This window comes from Gadus macrocephalus, chromosome 4 (genome assembly GCF_031168955.1).
Source record: "Gadus macrocephalus chromosome 4, ASM3116895v1".
NCBI classification, from domain to species: Eukaryota; Metazoa; Chordata; class Actinopteri; order Gadiformes; family Gadidae; genus Gadus; species Gadus macrocephalus.
The window spans coordinates 27153567-27171784 of record NC_082385.1 but is presented as its reverse complement, the minus strand read 5'-3'; the positions used below and the strand labels follow the sequence as shown (position 1 = coordinate 27171784).

Genomic DNA, 18218 nt, shown 5'->3' with positions numbered 1-18218 from the left:
TAAACACATTTCCACCCAAGGGCTGGCTTTCTGTCGGATCAAATTCCACATTGGATTCATAAACATTTCAATTGTCTTTCAAAAGGGCCAGAAAAAATGTATTTCCTCCTAAAACCTGTTTCACCTGAGTCCTAATGGCGGCAACAGCGCCCCCACAGGGCGGCGCGACGCCACAGCCCCTTTGTATATCCGGTTTCACTGACTCAGATGATGACGATGGTGGCTACAAGAGGAGGCTAGCAGACCTGCCATGAACAGATGCTCAGGCTTCACTTCAAACTAAAACCAAGGTAAACTCCCATCTGGATGTTTTTCCCGTGAGTTATAACCAGGTGTTACCCGTTGGAGTCGATCCACCATCAGGCGGAGCGTTCCTCCTTGCGTAAAATACCCATTCTCTGACGCTTTGCGGGCCAACCTGGCGTTAGCACTCAAGTCTCCTTCATTTATTAGATTATATTTTTTAACTGCGCCATTGTATCACGTTGAGATGCAGACCGTTCACATCGAGTGGTATACCTCTGGACTGAACTTTGAGGCGTGTGTGTTTGTGTGTGTGTCACTGCAGTCCACTCTCCTAACGTCTTACCAGGAGACTGTAACTGAACACCTGCTGCCAGAGAGTGAGCCAGCTGTCTGCAAGACTTGCTGGTGTTTGCCTCTTTGAGTACATAATCCAAACTTGTAACCTCGATCAGTAATATACCCACTCGTGATTAATGTCTACATATGTCAATTCATGGTTAAGGAAACCAGCTGTCAGGCTTCTTTTTTTTTTTTTTTTTTTTTTTACTATTGCTCATCCAGATGCACCTGCTGCGTATTCGGTGTACTGCAGCAGAAGTTTGCAGGTGATCGGTGTGCATTGTTGCCAGATTCGGCCAGATTAGACCAATCTGGCAACACTGACGGTATGTGATGTAGGCGAAGTGACTCATGCAAAGAGTGAGTGATGAACGTGTGTTCATAGATCCGTTGTAACAACCCACCCGTGTGTTTTTTAGTTCACAGGACAGACCAGCGTTTTGAGCATCATGATGGAGGGGTACGTATGAAATGCGTCAATTACCCAGCCATTGCCATGTTTGATAGCTCAAAATGAAAAAGTCACAATTTTGGAATCATACGTCAAAACTTTTGGATTATTCGTTAACTTTGAAGTGCCCCCTACTCAACACTAACCCTAACCTCATTTTAAAGAGAAGAATAGTCTGAAAGTTGTTTTTCCAAAGCCACCATAGAGCAAGACCGGCATGGAAATACATAATCTCTTATAGTTTAGTAATGTCTATATTTGATACCCATATCGTACTACAAATACCTGTGAATAACCAATAAATACCACAGTAGCCTAATTAACCGTAGACACAAGGTATATGACTCAACTACATAAAGTGTGTGCGTGTGTGTACATTAAAACAGTTGCTTTATACAATGTGTGTAAGTGGATTCAAGTCAATGTTAAAAAATCATATAAAAAATGCGGTCAAGAAAGGTCAGGCACTGACCACAACCATGACTGACTATAACCTTCAACATTAATAACCGTGGTCTCGGCGACGCTGCCCCCCAGGTTGGCCAGTGACATGCTGGACAGCTCGGTGGTGGCGCGCATGCAGAAGAAGTTCTGGAAGACCAAGCAGGTGCTCATCAAGGCCACGGGCAAGAAGGAGGACGAGTACGTGGTGGCCTCGGACGCAGACCTGGACGCCAAGCTGGAGGTGAGCGCCTGCTTTTATTAGTGTGGGAGCTAGGCTAGCTGGGCCCTATGAGAAACTCACCAGGAATACAGGAGAACAGGCTAACGCTGCCTGCACTATACAGTGATAAGATAGGTAGTAGGCTACGTGCTAACGCGTTCCTTGGTTCTCTATGAGGAAACGCAACCGGTGCACCGGTGGGTATGTCCAAGCTGCCCACACAGGTGATAACCAGGCAGGCTTGTGTTGCGTGCTATCATGGTTGTTGGCTCCCCATTGAAAACGATCACAAATACCTGAGCAGGTGAATCGATCTGGAAGTACAGGGCTGTTACTGTGTGGCTCGATCTCTGTTCGGACACAGATAACTGAGGGGATTGGTTCTGTTAGTGGTTTTGACCGTTGACCTTAGGTGGTAATACTAAAGCGTCAAAGACACTTTAGTGTCTTGTGTCGCAGACACACCATTTTGTAGGAGTGTTCTAATTTTTCATTTCAGTCTTGGGTGAATCTTAGCGGTCCAGTTATGTTAGAATTCTCAGAATCTAATATAATTAAGAACAGGTCACCTGATGTTATTGTGAAGGACAGGATGTTTACTCACTGGCAGGAGAACACAGTGACTCTAGTCCCCTGACAGACCCCTTGTGAGAGAGACGAGGAAGGAGGGGGGGGGGGGGGGGTGGGGGGGGGGGGGGGGGGGGCAACTACCGGTGAAGGCCTGTTGTTCACTTTGAAACAGGCCTATTGTGTTCACACACACACACACACACACACACACACACACACACACACACACTAAGAGAGTGGTCAATGTCACAGCCGATCACGAACCCCTACACACATTCCTAATTACAGTTTTAAAAAGATTGCAATTACCATCCAAAAATAAATCCTTTTAGATTTTTATTCCCCAAGTAAAGGGGTGGGATGTGTAATGTAATGGCTAGGATGTTCAACTCTTCAACTGAAAGTTCCCGTGTGCTTTTAGCCGTAAGCACTCAGTGTACAGGGGCAAGAGAGGACGAGAGAGAGAGGGTGAGGGGAGTGTGTTTGTGATTATTATCCAGTGAGTTGGGGCAAGAGCGGGAGAGAGAGATGGTGAGGTGAGTGTTGGTGATTATTATCCAGTGAGTTGTATCACCCTATAAAACGCTCACGGCAATGAGCGTCAGAGCACGGTTTAGCAGGGCTTTTATTTTGTTAAAACGTTTTTAATCCAATATTATTCCCAGCTTAATTGTTTTTTAATGATATGCTGCTTCTGTGTTTTAAGGTCCGTATGCTGCCTCAGGAGGCGAGGTCTGTCAAACTGAGATATGAAGCGATTTGCAGCGACACAGTTGAATCGGGCTGGGAATCATGATTATTTGTCTAGTAAATGAATCCAACTCTGATTTTTATTTGATAAATCATTTAGTCTCCATATCTTAAATCGACTTGCCTTATCTGAAAAGCTAAATATAAGAAAGACGCTCTCACACACACACAAACACACACACACACACACACACACACACAAACACACACACACACACACACACACACACACACACACACACCTACCTTTAACCACACACACACCTATAACTAGCACACACACACACACCCCTATAACATAACATACACACACACACACACCCCAATAATACACACACACACACACACACACACACACACACACACACACACACACACACACACCCAAGCTCTGTCCAGACCAGGCCCTCCTTATCTCTGATTTGAATGCCAGCTCTCTTGTCTCTGCGTTGCCATGACCACCAGGGATTGTTGGGGGGGATGGGGGGTCGGTGTCTGGAAATGGACGGGGGAAGGGAGAGGATAGACACGGCCCTATAGAGTGGCGAAGTCACGCCCCTTCCGGTAGGGCTCATGGGACCTATGAGATCGAAAAATATGAATGGTGTCAATGGAGAGAAAATAATTATTTTCTGGTCCCAGTCTTTATATGCCCTGGATTACACATATGTTGTTTGTGGATTTAAAGGATAATTTTTCATGCAAAGAAAACTAAAAATGTTCGTGAAGAAGTTTGATAATTTTAGGTTTTATGTGAGGCCGCTTTGTGACTACAGCTCTTCGCTGCTCTCTGACGCATATGATATACGTCAACACACCCGCCCTTGGAACTCGGCACAGAGATGGCGATCTCTCTGCCCCACTTCACCGCTTTTTCCAAGGGGAGGATAAAAGCATCGAAAGAGGTGAAAACCATATAAATCGGGGCACGTGCAGAGTTTCAGTTATGCCGATGGGAAGATTGTCGGTCTTCTCCACGCCAGTCGCAGGGAGCGTGACGTCACATACGAGCCGTGTAGTCTTTCTCGTTGTGTTTTCTCTACAGCCTTTATCTGAACAATTGCACAATAAACGGTCGAACTCTTTGCATGAAAAATTATCCTTTAAATCCACAAACAACATATGTGTAATCCAGGGCATATAAAGACCGGGACCAGAAAATAATTATTTTCTCTCCATTGACACCCATTCATATTTTTCGATCTCATAGGTCCCATGAGCCCTACCGGAAGGGGTGTGACTTCGCCACTCTATTGCCTAATCAGTCACACAGTCGTTGGTCGTATGCTATGCTTGTTGATGATGTGATGTGGGACAACATATTGTCACAATGTTTCAGAATTCGACACAACACCGATGCTTGGGAATTCAAAACACCCTTCTAAACACTCTAAATGACTCTCAACCGGTAGACCGTGTACCATTAAATGGACTCCATTTATATAGCGCTTTTATCCAATGCGCTCTACAATATTGCGTATTGTCGTTCACCCCACTCATGTACCGGTACTCATTCACACACCGACGGCGGAGTCAACCATGCAAGGCGACAGCCATCTCGTCGAGAGCAGCTAGGGTGAGGTGCCTTGCTCAGGGACACCTCGACACTCTAAACTAGCGCCGGCCGACCCGTTCCACCTCCTGACCTACTGCAGCCCCCATTAAGACTTGGTCCTTGCAGCAGTGACCGGGGTTCGATGCCCGCCCGTGGTCCTTTGCCGTCTTCCCCTCTCTCGCCCATACCTTCATGCCTAACTCACTCCATCATAAAAGCAAAGAAATCCCTGCAGTCCTCGTCATTATCACGTGTAACCGATGAACTGTGTCGTAGAGATGACGGAGTCTGACTCCTCCCCCATGTGTTGTGCTGCCTCCAGTTCTTCCGCTCGGTCCAGTCCACCTGCACTCAGCTCCTCAAGGTGATCCAGCGCTACCAGCACCGCATCTCCAGTGAGTAGCGCCGCACCACCGTCGGCCAATCAGAGGGGACCCCGCCCCGCGCACACGCACGCGGCCTTAGTTAGCCAATCAAAAGTACTGTTTGATGTTGACTCTCTCTAATCTTTTATGTCTTCTACAATTATTGTCTGTGTGTTGGCCGCTTTGATAATGTTTCTAGAGCAGTGTTTGCGTTTGGCGTCCTAGCATTCTGTTGTCTTCAAAGCTTTTTAAGAACACACCCAAGAATCTTTTTTGCCGTATTATAAACCAATTTCTTGGTTACCTTTCATTGATATGCGTCAGTTTAAAACCCACTTTACAACCCGGATTCTCAGAGGTGTCTCTCCCCAGGCCTGTCCCAGGAGGAGAACGAGCTGGGTCTGTTCCTGAGGTTCCAGGGGGAACACGACCACACCAGGGCGGGCAACATGATGAACGCCACCAGCCAGGCCCTGTGCACCTCCGCCAAGAAGAGGTACGCACGCAGCGCACCCCACCTCACAACGAGACAACGCAGCAGCCGGCCGTGTTGCCATGACACCCATTCAGTGTTTCCCGCAGACAGAAAGCAATGTGTGGAGCCAACCACCAAGCTGTTCCCCCCCCTGGGGTTAACAGCTTGGTGGTTGGCTCCAGTAAAAGCGGATGGGAAACAGAAAGAAATGTATTGCTCTCCAGCCCCTAGTGCAGAGCGAATTCAAATCGCAGCAGAACGGACTGGGGGTACCCGGTCTAACACCGTAGCCTAGCTCAACTATAACCGCATTTGATATCAATCGCATTGTTTGCTGCGTTACCAACGTTATCGATGCTGACTTCCCTGCGTTCACACCAAAAGATGCATTTGCTGCCCGAACGCGTTGTCGCCGAAGTTTTGCGGCGCAGCAAATCAAGTTTTGCGGCGCAGCAAAGGTTTCGCGGCGCTGCCGCAGTTTTGCAGCGCGGGACGTTTCGCGGCACGGCAAGTTTTGCCCGCGGTGCTTCTGAATTCATTCACAACCATGGCCGACATTACGAGCATTGCATGTCTTTACCTGTTGTGGAAGAGGGAGAGACGTCGGAATGCCCGTCGTTTATGGGTTCATGAGACCATTCGGAGCCTGGAAGGCTGGTGCTGCCTGGCACCCAACTGGGTTTTGTTTGGGGTTGTTATTCTAGCCCTTTAGCATACTCATAGTTTAGTCTAACTGTAAACACAACTACACTACAGAATGCTGATTTGTGGGTTTTTTCGAGTTACTAAATAAATGTAACGGTAGTGAACTCTAGGTCACTCCAAGGGAGTAACACTGATTGGCTGTTACGGCATGTCACTCAGTGGCAACGCTGTTGAACGCTGATTGGCTGTCATCACGCGTTTGCTGCTGAAAAGTTGAAATATTTCAACTCGAGCAGCATTTGTCGCGCCGCAAAATACGTGAACGCACCCGCCACCCGTGCCTGGCAGCGGGCACGGGCGTGCTGCGCTGGTTTGCTGCCGGTTTTCTCGGCAGCAAGTGGTCCGGCAGCAAACCCGCAACGCGTCTCTACATTCACTTTGAATGGGATCGTGCTGCGCGGCAACTTTTTGCATCTTTTGGTGTGAACGCAGGGTTAGGGTACGGGATGTTCAGTATCAATAACGTTGAGTTCATAAGGGCTAACATTATCTTTTCTGAGTTAACAATAATTTTGGGCAGGTGTTTTTGAGCACAGTATATCATACTAAACTTTAGTAAAACGGTCGCCGACCGCCATCTCTGTGACAAATATCCCGCTGCTTCGGGTTTTCCCTTGATAGGCGCGTTGAGAGGAGGAGCGGGTGAATCAGCTGTTTATAAGTGTACCCGCGCACCACTGGCATGAATGTGCGCTTGCCTCTGTGTGTGCGTGTTCGTGTGCGTATTCCTGTGTGAACGAGAATGTCAGGGAGAAAGAGTGCTATGACGAGATGAATGAACGGAACGATATTTATATTTAAAAATCGCCAAAAAATGTTGTTGTTTTTTTGCATTTATACATTATACTATTTGCTAAAGATCATAGCAAGAGTTTTTTCAAATTGGAATAATTTGAACAACAGTGAGAATTGGTGGGTCCTCATCTGCAGGTTTTTTTTTACGTTCTTATCTGCTGGAATTCTCTATGCTCAATGATTATAAACAAATACATTTGAATGGTTGAATCATCACTGTAATAATTCTGTTTCTATGTTTCTCTCTGTCACTCTCTGTCTTTCTTTGTATCTCTCTCTCCCCTCCCTCCCTCTCTCCCTCCCCCCCTCCCTCTCCCCCCCCTCTCTCCCTCCCTCCCTCTCTCCCCTCCCTCCCTCTCTCCCTCCCCCCCTCCCTCTCCCCCCCCTCTCTCCCTCCTCTCTCCCTCTCTCCCTCTCTCCCTCCCTCCCTCCCTCCCTCTCTCCCTCCCCCCCTCCCTCTCCCCCCTCTCTCCCTCCTCTCTCCCTCCCTCCCTCTCTCCCTCTCTCCCTCCCTCCCTCTCTCCCTTCCCCCTCCCCTCCCTCCCTCCCTCACTCTCTCCCACCCCTTCCCCTCCCTCCCTCCCTCCCTCCCTCCCCCCCTCCCTTCCTCCCTCCCTCCCCCCTCCTCCCCTCCCTCCCTTCCTCCCTCCCTCCCTCCCTCCCTCCCTCCCTCCCTCCCTCCCTCCCTCCCTCTCTCCCTTCCCCCTCCCCTCCCTCCCTCCCTCCCTCTCTCCCACCCCTTCCCCTCCCTCCCTCCCTCCCTCCCTCCCTCCCTCCCTCACTCTCTCCCACCCCTTCCCCTCCCTCCTCCCCTCCCTCCCTCCCTCCCTCCCTCCCTCCCTCCCTCCCTCCCTCCCTCCCTCCCTCCCTCTCTCCCTCCCTCCCTCCCTTCCTCCCTCCCTCCCTCCCTCCCTCTCTCCCTCCTCCCTCCCTCCCTCCCTCCCTCCCTCCCTCACTCTCTCCCACCCCTTCCCCTCCCTCTCTCCCTCCTCCCCTCCCTCCCTCCCTCCCTCCCTCCCTCCCTCCCTCACTCTCTCCCACCCCTTCCCCTCCCTCTCTCCCTCCTCCCCTCCCTCCCTCCCTCCCTCCCTCCCTCCCTCCCTCACTCCCTCACTCTCTCCCACCCCTTCCCCTCCCTCTCTCCCTCCTCCCCTCCCTCCCTCCCTCCCTCCCTCCCTCCCTCCCCCCTCCTCCCCCCCCCCTCCTCCCTCCCTCCCTCCCTCCCTCCCCCCTCCCTCCCTCCCCCCCTCCCTCCCCCCCCCCTCCCTCCCCCCCTGCCCTCCAGGCTGGCCCTGGGCCCTCCTCTCCAGCGGCTGCAGCAGGAGGTGGAGACGTTCCGGCGGCGGGCCATCGCCGACACCCTGCTGACGGTGGAGCGCATGGAGCGCTCGCGCACCGAGTACCGCGGCGCCCTCCTCTGGATGAAGGACGCCTCGCAGGAGCTCGACCCCGACACCTACAAGCAGCTGGAGAAGTTCCGGAAGGTGGGCGGGGTCAGGGGGCGGGGCTTGTTCGCGTGCCTGGCCGTCCTGGTTCTGAACCGCTATGCTAGGCTGGTGTTTAGAGCTGACGTATCATACCACCAGGTGTGAGCCTGGATAGATCAGTCTACCAGCCTACCTGGTGGACTGGGCAGGTTTTCAAACCAGCTGGTGGTTTGAAATGTGTCACCTTCAATCCAAGTTGTCTCCCATTTGAGGCTGAGGATATTCGAGGCATACAATTAAATATTGGAGGAACTATAATCATGGCCGCCTAGATGTGGCCTGCCCGAGTAAATAAAACAAAAATAACAATGACACTAAAGGAAGCTATGTGTAGTAGAATGAAGGGTTGATTTTTAAGAAAAGGGTCAACTATAATGTGTGTTTGTTTGTGTGTCACATGTGTTGCTGCAAAGTAGAAGGTTAAAAGGAGCCACGTTTGGTTTCATGTTGTCTTTAAGGAACAGGACTTGGAATCAATATCTCCCCCCCAACTGTTTAGCCTGTCCCGAGTATATTAGGTGACGTGTGTGTGTGTGTGTGTGTGTGTGTGTGTGTGTGTGTGTGTGTGTGTGTGTGTGTGTGTGTGTGTGTGTGTGTGTGTGTGTGTGTGTGTGTGTGTGTGTGTGTGTGTGTGTGTGTGTGCGCAGATCCAGTCCCAGGTGCGCGGCACTAAGGGCCAGTTTGACAAGCTGAAGAACGATGTGTGTCAGAAGGTGGACATGCTGGGGGCCAGCCGCTGCAACATGCTGTCCCACTCCCTCTGCACCTACCAGGTGTGTGTGTGTGTGTGTGTGTGTGTGTGCACTACTGTAGGCCACTGATCACAACAAGGTGTGTGTGTGTGTGTGTGTGTGTGTGTGTGTGTGTGTGTGTGTGTGTGTGTGTGTGTGTGTGTGTGTGTGTGTGTGTGTGTGTGTGTGTGTGTGTGTGTGTGTGTACTACTGTGTGCCACTGATTCCAACAAGGAGTGTGTGTGTGTGCACTACTGTATGCCACTGATCACAACAATGAGTTTCTATTACCACAAGTAATGTTTATTGCAGGGTATTGGAACTAAGTGGTATATTTTCTACTCTATATTATTCATCCTACAATACTTGTTCTACTAGTATTGCGAATATTTGCACAAGCTGTAGTACTAATTTAGTATTTGTAGTATTATATTTCCTTCTCCATATTATTTACTCCTACAATACAAGGACTACTTGATCATTTGTTCAACCAGCTGTATTTATTCCTACCCAGAGTAAGTGGTACTTCTAGAAGGTACTCTTCCCACCATGCGTGCTAATACATCCCAGAGTGTCAATACTGCCGTCAGCGCTAACCCTAAGCTAACCCTAAGCTAAACCTAGCTAACCCTGTTCTCTCCGTGGTCCGGCCCGGGCCGCCTCAGACCACCCTGCTCCTGTTCTGGGAGAAGACGGCCCACACCATGTCCTCCATCCACCAGGACTTCCAGGGCCACGTCTCCTACCAGTTCACCACCCTCAAGGTAGTCTGGGAGCCAGCCGTCCTGCCTCTTTTTGGGGGGGGGGGGGGGGAGATGACGCAGAGCCTGGGCCGGGAAGCAGGATTGAATTTGGGCGGGGTTTCAACTGGTTTCCTGTTTCCTGTTTAGTTTCCTGTTTCCTGAGTTATTCTAGTGAAGATAAAGAAATTTGAGTGAGTGGATGAGGCTTTCTGAGGGGGGTTTTAATAAATGTATTTCTACAGTGGCCCGTGTACAAGCTGCTGATTTGAAACCTTTACAGTCAACTTTTGTTGAACGATCTAGTGCTGGCAGAGATTTGTTGGCCAATCACACGCTTATAGATCCCCCCCCCCCCCGCCTCCAGCAACACAATTTGTCGAAACCAATATGAAGCAAAAGACGGTGAAACAGTTTGGCCAGATTTGAGCTTGTCCGCTATCAGACTTTAGATAATTTATCTTAAGTCTGATTCGTAAGGCCACACTTACCAAGTTACCAATAGTCTGCTACAGACTTGCTGAATTCTATGGGAAACTACTGTGGGAATCACCCAATCCCCGCTACATGCCCCAGGTACTATGATTGGTAGATGGGTAGGAAAGGGGCGGAGTCATGCCTGGCTGTCCTTTTCGGTGTTGAAGTAACAAATAGCCTTCACATACTTTCTTATTTCTTTACATCAAACAAAATTTATCACAGTTTCACAGTTCAACTCAACAGTTGACCAGACCGTCCACGAATACCCGAACCTCCTCCATCTCGCGCCAGACTCTGGCTGCTGAGGCTGGTCTAGTAACCAGATGTTGGCTGTGTAGTGATCTGTGTGGTTCTCCCTCTCTGAGCAGGCTCTCAGGGACCCTCTAGAGCAGCTCACGGAGAAGGAGGAGAAGGAGGAGAGGGACAACGTGAGAAAGGAGAAGAAAAGGCCTCCGCAGGACCTCGATGACGAGTGAGTGGGCCTTCGGCTGTGATCCCTTTGTCATTTCGATGTCTCACTCTTTCTCTAGCTCGCACTCCTCCTGTTTATTCATTCATGTTTTTGCTAGGAGAGAGGCGGGTCAAGGAGGAGGGTGGGTGTGTGGCCCTGAGCAGCTTGCGGCCGCGGTACCATGCGCTTTGTTTACAGTGGATGTATCGCAATGGCGAGGCGCACACAGCCTTTGGCCGTGTTCTGTAAATATTCTACAACACTCCGGGTGCTCCAGCGGGAGTCCTGGAGCTCTATATATAAATAATATCATATTATACATAGATATCTATATCATATAATATATATTATCACGGCCAAAAGCTGTGTGCGCCTCCAGACGATATTATGAACCTCAAACGACTGCGTCGGGTTCCCAGACGTCTCTGGTTCTTCCACTTCCACAACATTCTGAAGTAGACTGAACGTAGACATGGAGGAGAAAGAGATTGTTGTCCGCGATTGTCTCCCGCTGGAGCCACGCTGTCGAGGGACCACCGCCTCGGCAGCGGGCAGCGTGCCTCGCGGCGGTGGTGCCTCGTGGCGGTGGTGGCTCGCGGCGGCGGGCAGCGGGGCTCCGGCGGGTGACAATCGCGGGCAACAATCCCTTTCTCCTCCTTGTCGCGGTTCATGTACTGCAGGGAGTCAAAGCCAAAGTTCCTTTGGCTTTACCCCAATTCCTTCTTAACCGTGGTTGAGATAACCCCCGCTACGAGTCTCGTTGTGGAAATACAACGAGAATACAGTGTGTGTGATCACACACACACATGTGTCGCTCACACGTTCATAGCTCATTGTCTCATTGATGGACCAAATTCTCTGGGTGTGCAAGGCAGAGAAAGGGGAGGTAACTTGGCCCCTTTTGACGACATATTGCCACATTCCAAAACGTTTTAGCCACTGGGGGACCATAGGCAGGCTAGGGGAACTCATATTAATGTTAGAAAACCTCATAAAATGAGATTTCCATGCCATGGGACCTTTTAAAATAGAAATACTGAAACAGAGGAATGATGCTCTGTTTCGGTATGTAGTTGTGATGGTCACATGCATCAACTGTACTTATGATCGTTAACTAATCTTCTAATCTTTGACTGACAATCCCGTCCTCTGTCTCTGTGTCCTCATGAACGAACACAGCCTGGTGTCCCTGGATGCCATCCTGGCCCCGGACAGCGTGTCAGACTACGGTAGGTACCCTAGCCAATGGGAAAAAACCCAACCAACCCAACCCATCCCAACCGTGAACTAACATTAACAAAACATATTCTATTGTCTGTTGCTTTTAACAACAACCTGCTAAATGTGGTGAGCGCGCTTTTGCAAACGCTTTGCGGCGAGATGTTTGAATTTTTATTTCATTTTTTGCCTTTTATTTTCTTCTTCTTTGTGTGTGTGGGCGGGGTCTGTGCGCTAGGCCCCGCCCACCACTGCAGGGACAGCCTTAGTCAAGGCAGCGGCAGTCCTCTGCTAGAGAGCTTTGACTGTGGTGAGTGGGCGTGCAGAGCTCCACCTGCATGGCCCGAGAGTGCATTGTGTTTGGGTTTGCATTGTGGTCGGGTTTTGTGGGGAACATTTTATTGGACTTAATTGTATATTGTAATATATAATATGATGAGCTAAGACGTCCACCGTTTTGTCAATGCATGTTGCTATTCAATGCTCGGACCAGTGTATGGATACAAAATGAACTGGCTTTCAGATTAAGTCTTACCGTAATATGACGTCTTGGTGTGTTTATTGGAACAGGACAGAATGTAGGTCAAATTTTGACAGTATCCAATTAGTGTTGGCTAGTTGTGCTAGACCCATTGCATGCATTATATAGGCGGAAATTAAATGAAATACAAATACAATTGTATTTGTCAATACAAATGTTAATATACGATGAGTATATTAGTAGTACGCTATTTTGAATTATCTTTTTTATATAAGTTATGTTTATATAGATATATGTTTTACTGTCAGAGAATATACAATAGTACTGTAATATTACACTGTAATATTGCATGGTTGTGTTACACTACTGTAACACAACCTAGTGACTTCTACCTGGGACGCCAAACTTTCCTAGCCTTGTGAGACCGACCCGATCTCGTCAGTTGATACTCGATATAGTTCTGGCCTCTATCCCGTTGAAAATAAAGAAATGCTAGCACCAATCAGCGCTCAGGGGAAGTATGAAAGGGCCAATCAGTGCTCAGGGGAGGTATGAAAGGGCCAATCAGCGCTCGGGGGAAGTATGAAAGGACCAATCACCACCCAGGGAAGGTATAAAAGGACCAATCAGCACTCAGGGAAGGGAGTGGGAAATTCGGAAGGGTCTGCAAATTAAAATATAGATGGTGTAGCAATAAAGTTTTTATCCAAAATATACAATAGAGATAGAAATTTGTCAATTGCTGCCCGATGTTCATTGCGAAACGCAAACTTTATTACCAGGGAGGTCTCACAAGGCAGAACTTTCCTTACTTTGCATGAACATTTAATTTGGTTATTTTGCAAGTGGCAGGATAACATCTGGGATTTGGAAATGGGTGATGTAGTGACGAGAAGCGTTTAGCTGTAGCGCTATCGCCCGCCGGGTGGAAGTTAAGTCATGGAATTGCCGCTAGTTCAGATGCTGGCGCCGACGCTAACGCCAATAGCTAGCGGAGATGCTAGCCAACACGCTAACTCTCCCGGGTGTCCTCCAGCCCTGTGCGACCTCGGGGAGGCGCTCAGTGCGGCGGGCCGCTACGACGACGGCCCCGTTCCCTCGGCCGGCGACCTCTCCCTGACCCGCCCCTATTACCAGGCCGGCCCCGGGGCCCGGGACCCCGCCCGCTCCCCACCGCCCCTCCAGGCCCCGGCCCAGGCTGAAGATCTGACCGCTTCCTGGGAGTTTGGAGACTTCCACTCGGGCGACCCGCCACACGCGGCCGGTAAAGCGGAGCTCCAGACCTCGCTGCTCTGCTTGGGGGCCCTCGGGTGTGCTGTGGCTCTCTCTCTTGCTCTCTCGCTCTCTCTCTCTCTCTCGCTCTCTCGCTCTCTCTCTCTCTCTCTCTCTTGCTCTCTCTCTCTTGCTCTCTTGCTCTCTCTCTCGCTCTCGCTCTCTCTCTCTCTCTGTCTCTGTCTCTAGTGTCTGTCTCTAGTCTCTCTCTGTGCGCGTTTGGGACGTCTTGGCAACGGACCCACAAAAGACCCCCTTCCTGAAGTTCCTCCTCAGCTTCTCCTCTTCTTCTTCTACCTCTTCGTTACTCCGCTGGGAGCGTAGCTCTCTTCTCGTTCCGTTCTCCTCCCCTGTGGCTCCATCTCCAGACTTTCAGCATTGAGGATTCAAAGGGCTGGAGTACTGTACATCGCAAGAGAAAAAAACGGGATTAAACACAATAAGTTTGTAAAATACGAACATGACAATATGCAAGAAAATTGTGATCAAATAAATCTTAAGTTGCAGGGGCCAGCTTTCATCTCTTTCATCTCTTACCTCCTTTTCTCCATCCTCTTTCCCATTTCCTGGTGTCTCTTCAGAGATTACCGTCCTAATCTCTGGGGAGTGCTAGCATGCTGTCCAGGTGACCAGAGCTGTCTGACCTTTCTCTTCAGCCACCACACGCTGTTAGGCTGGCAGACGTTTTCTGTTTAATACTCCTGATGGATGTCTTCTGTTATCTCCTGTGACCATCGCTCCATGTCCCTCTCTCTCTTACCTCTCTCTCTGTCTCTCTCTTTCTCTTTCCCTCTCCCACTCTCTCTTTCTCTCTCTCTCTCTCTCTCACTCTCACTCTCACTCTCACCTTTCTCTCTCAGGTGATCTGCTGGGGGGCGGCCCGTCCCTCCCAATGTCCTCCTCGTTGCCGGGGCAACGGGAGGAGGAGGAGGAGGATGCAAGGCAGCGGGGAGACATGGACTTCCTGAAGGACCTGCTCAGCCCCGGGCCGGGGGGCGGGGCCGACGAGTTCAGCCGCGAGTGGCAGGACGCCTTCGGCTCCTTCGACTCCCCCAGCCTAAGCCACGCCCCCAACATGAGCGTTGGCGGGGCCACCGCCGCCACCCCCGGTTCGGCGGGCGGGGCCGCCCCCTTCATGTCCGGACCCGCCCAGAGCCCCCAGAGCCAGGGCTTCCTGCCCTCCCAGCTGCTGGACCACAGCCTGGGGTCGACAGGTCGGTCACAGCGCCCTCTGCTGGTCAGAGGACCTCACCTCGCACACACTGTTTAGATTTGCAATGCGGATATTCAGGGCAGTTTGGATAATGACATGACAAATGTAGTCCAATCAGAGATGCCTCGCTGGTCAACTTGAAGAGTTGCAAATTTGTATGGATTTTTATTTTAAAATCTTTTAGTTCATTTAAATTTTGAAACGTCTCTTTCAACGTTCAATTTAAATATCAACATAATCTCTGTATTTCTGTATCCTCCTGACTCCTCCCCTACCGTTCACAGGCTGGTCGACTCCTCCCATGTTCCAAGCTCCGCCCCTTCAGCCCCCTCCTCTCTCTGGCCTGGAGCAGACTCCTCCAACCGCCCCCAGCTCAGCTCCCAGCGGTACATCGATCAAACCGTTCCTTCAATACTTTAGTTCTATTAAAAGGCTTATTTAAAATGGCTTGTACAATGACTCATCACAGCGTGACTCATTGTCGTTTAATAGCAATTTAACGACAGAATGTGATGAGTCATCGTACAAGCCGTTTTAAAAGATACCCTGTTGCCTGATTGATGGATAACAAGTCAGCCATCCACCTTGAATAAGTAAATTGGGGTCTTTAAGACATTTGTTACTTTTCTTGTTCTCTGGAGGTATTGAAACTCTTTGACGTGGCATTTATGTACAACTTTTTATTTGTGTTACTTGCTAGAACTTAGAGATGAACAATTATTAATATATGTGTGTGTGTGTGTGTGTGTGTGTGTGTGTGTGTGTGTGTGTGTGTGTGTGTGTGTGTGTGTGTGTGTGTGTGTGTGTGTGTGTGTGTGTGTGTGTGTGTGTGTGTGTGTGGCTCCCTCAGGCGGTTCTAAGGACATGTCCGCCTGGTTCAACCTCTTCGCGGACCTGGACCCCCTCTCCAACCCGGACGCTATCGGGCGGTCCGAGGACGAGCTACTCAAGGCCTGAGCCCACCTCTGTCTCTGTGTGTGTGTGTGTGTGTGTGTTTTCTTCCTTTGTGTATTTTGGTTGTGGTTGGAAGTGGAAACAAAATGGAACTGGCCCAGGAAATACACAAGCAAAGTTATATATTCAGTCTATTTATTCTCTATTCCTGTATTGTTTTCTCTGCCTGACTCTCTGTCTCTGTCTCTCTCTTTCTCTCTCTCTACCTCTCTCTCAAACACACCAACTTTATGTATGCAGACTGATGTATTTGCGTTGCACCTGTCAAATAATCCACCTGACACACACACACACACAGCAGAGGGATAGAATGAAGGATAAGCCTAACATCTAATTGGACAAAAGTTATGGGACCCCACCCCCTACACACACGAGACTATTGCCAATGCATACAGTGTGTGTGTGTGTGTGTGTGTGTGTGTGTGTGTGTGTGTGTGTGTGTGTGTGTGTGTGTGTGTGTGTGTGTGTGTGTGTGTGTGTGTGTGTGTGTGTGTGTGTGTGTGGGGGTGGGATGGTTTTAAAGACCTGTTTGCCTTGGAGTTTAATGTTTGAGTGTCATGTTTATATTGCTTTAATGTTTTATTTTGCTGCTGCTGTGTGCCTCTGTACGGTGTCCGTCTCTGTTACATCTAAGGGACATTAGGTGATAAAGTGGAAACTTTAATCTTTATCTATACTTTTATTTTGCCAGGCGTCCTACTTTACATTGGCAATCGTGATCAGCAAGGGTGAAAGGCAGATTCTAGATGATACAGTACATGTACCATCAATACCGTTGAATGAATGTCTCCACATGTGTATTGGAAACATATATAACATTATTTGTCATCGGAATACTGCTGTGATCAATATTCAGTCCAATGTTCTTTATAGATGCACATCGTCTAAAAGGGTATTTTCACAGAAACCTGAGTACTGATGCTAGCCTCGTTTCTGGATTGAGTAAATGTGACTTGCTGATTCACGAACACAGTTCAGTATAGTTGTTGAGCCACCTTTATGGATGTATTACACAGGACTTCACAACATTAAATCAGCTTTACCCAGAGCGTAGGGAGAGGAATTACCAAACTGTAAATCAGACAGGTCAAACACTGTATTATGATGACACTGTGGGACTGTTACTTCAGTTGGATATTCCACGGTCTCATCAGCGTTTATTTAATCAATACATTTATATTGCGACCAGAGTTTAACGATAACGCTCTCCTGTATAGGAACTTATTTATCGCTATAGCGACGATATCGGCAGGCCTCAATGATCCTAAACCAATCATCCGAGCCCTCCTCAACCCTAACTCCCTCTACTTGGGGACTATGCAGTCATGTGAACCAACTAACCTACCGAATTGTCTAAACAAGAGTTTACGGTTTATTTGTGTTGTCGACAACAAATGCTTAACAAATCGATTTAGAGGAAGTCTATATCTTTACGATCATCGCTTTATAAAAAAACAGTATGTTGATTCTTTAAAGGGAGTGAACCCCTTTAAGGTCTTATCGTAAATGAAAATCTATATCAGTGTCATTTTACCAATGATGTGCATTTTATGGCTTCGAAAATAATTTGATCTGTCACACTTACTGTCTGTGTCCTATTGGGTTAAACATAATTTCAGTTACAATTCCCCCTGTATTTAGTCCCCTATAGCCTATGTAAAATAATACAAAGTAATATTTCAAACTTGTATTGATATATCATTAGTACATGTTGTCAATATTGCATTAAGATCTTTGAAAGTAAGACTAAGGTGTAAATTGTATGAGTTAATAATGAATGCTTAAACAATGATGGATTTCATGTTCAAACATAAGACGGCTGAAAGGCTTTAGTTTTGGGGAGATTCTGCCTTATAACAGATGAGAGAACATAGATATTAGTATTTTATACAAACTATTTCATTACTGTTTCTGCCATCACAGGATACGGCCTGTCGTGCTTACTTTATCTCAACACAGTCGCCTTTATTTCATCTGTAGAATGTATGATGGGAGTGCTGTGTAGCTATACTATAGGATTGCGTGAAATACTTAAAGCAACGTATTTCTGTCAATCAAGCGCAAACCAATTCATATCTCTTCCGCTATACCTTTTTAATTCATCAGAGTTGAATGTTAAAATGGTTGAAATTGTGGCGTTTCGGTTTCCAATAAATTGTAAAAGAAAATGGTCTGTATTGATTATTGTGTTCTAGACCCACCAGTCCTGAGTCCTGGGTTTGATTGAATCATTAAATGTGTTGTGCTTCTCAAATCCATTCAAAATGATCTGAGAC

The 18218-nt window shown here is 48.5% G+C and overlaps 1 protein-coding gene across 2 annotated transcripts; it reads left to right on the top strand.

Annotated features, from left to right (window-relative positions):
• Positions 1 to 154: 154 nt before the first annotated feature.
• On the top strand, positions 155 to 18110 carry ical1 (islet cell autoantigen 1-like). Of its 2 annotated transcripts, XM_060050819.1 has the most exons (14): positions 155 to 290; positions 1005 to 1045; positions 1574 to 1721; positions 4898 to 4970; positions 5313 to 5436; positions 8201 to 8399; positions 9050 to 9175; positions 9799 to 9897; positions 10722 to 10825; positions 11984 to 12033; positions 13540 to 13767; positions 14636 to 14989; positions 15273 to 15374; positions 15839 to 18110. In XM_060050819.1, exons 2-14 carry the CDS (start codon positions 1035 to 1037, stop codon positions 15943 to 15945), a joined length of 1725 nt encoding a protein of 574 aa, XP_059906802.1. In that variant the 5' UTR covers positions 155 to 290; positions 1005 to 1034; the 3' UTR covers positions 15946 to 18110. The 2 variants fall into 2 exon arrangements, with proteins under 2 accessions (XP_059906802.1, XP_059906803.1); XM_060050820.1 differs by lacking the exon at positions 13540 to 13767 and having other exon boundaries at positions 156 to 290.
• Positions 18111 to 18218: the final 108 nt, after the last annotated feature.

Bases quoted from the DNA above. Each gene is read 5' to 3' on its own strand.
- ical1 (XM_060050819.1), top strand. The intron at 4,971-5,312 runs GTGAGTAGCGCC...GTCTCTCCCCAG, and splicing joins CTACCAGCACCGCATCTCCA to GCCTGTCCCAGGAGGAGAAC. The intron at 8,400-9,049 runs GTGGGCGGGGTC...GTGTGTGCGCAG, and splicing joins AGCTGGAGAAGTTCCGGAAG to ATCCAGTCCCAGGTGCGCGG.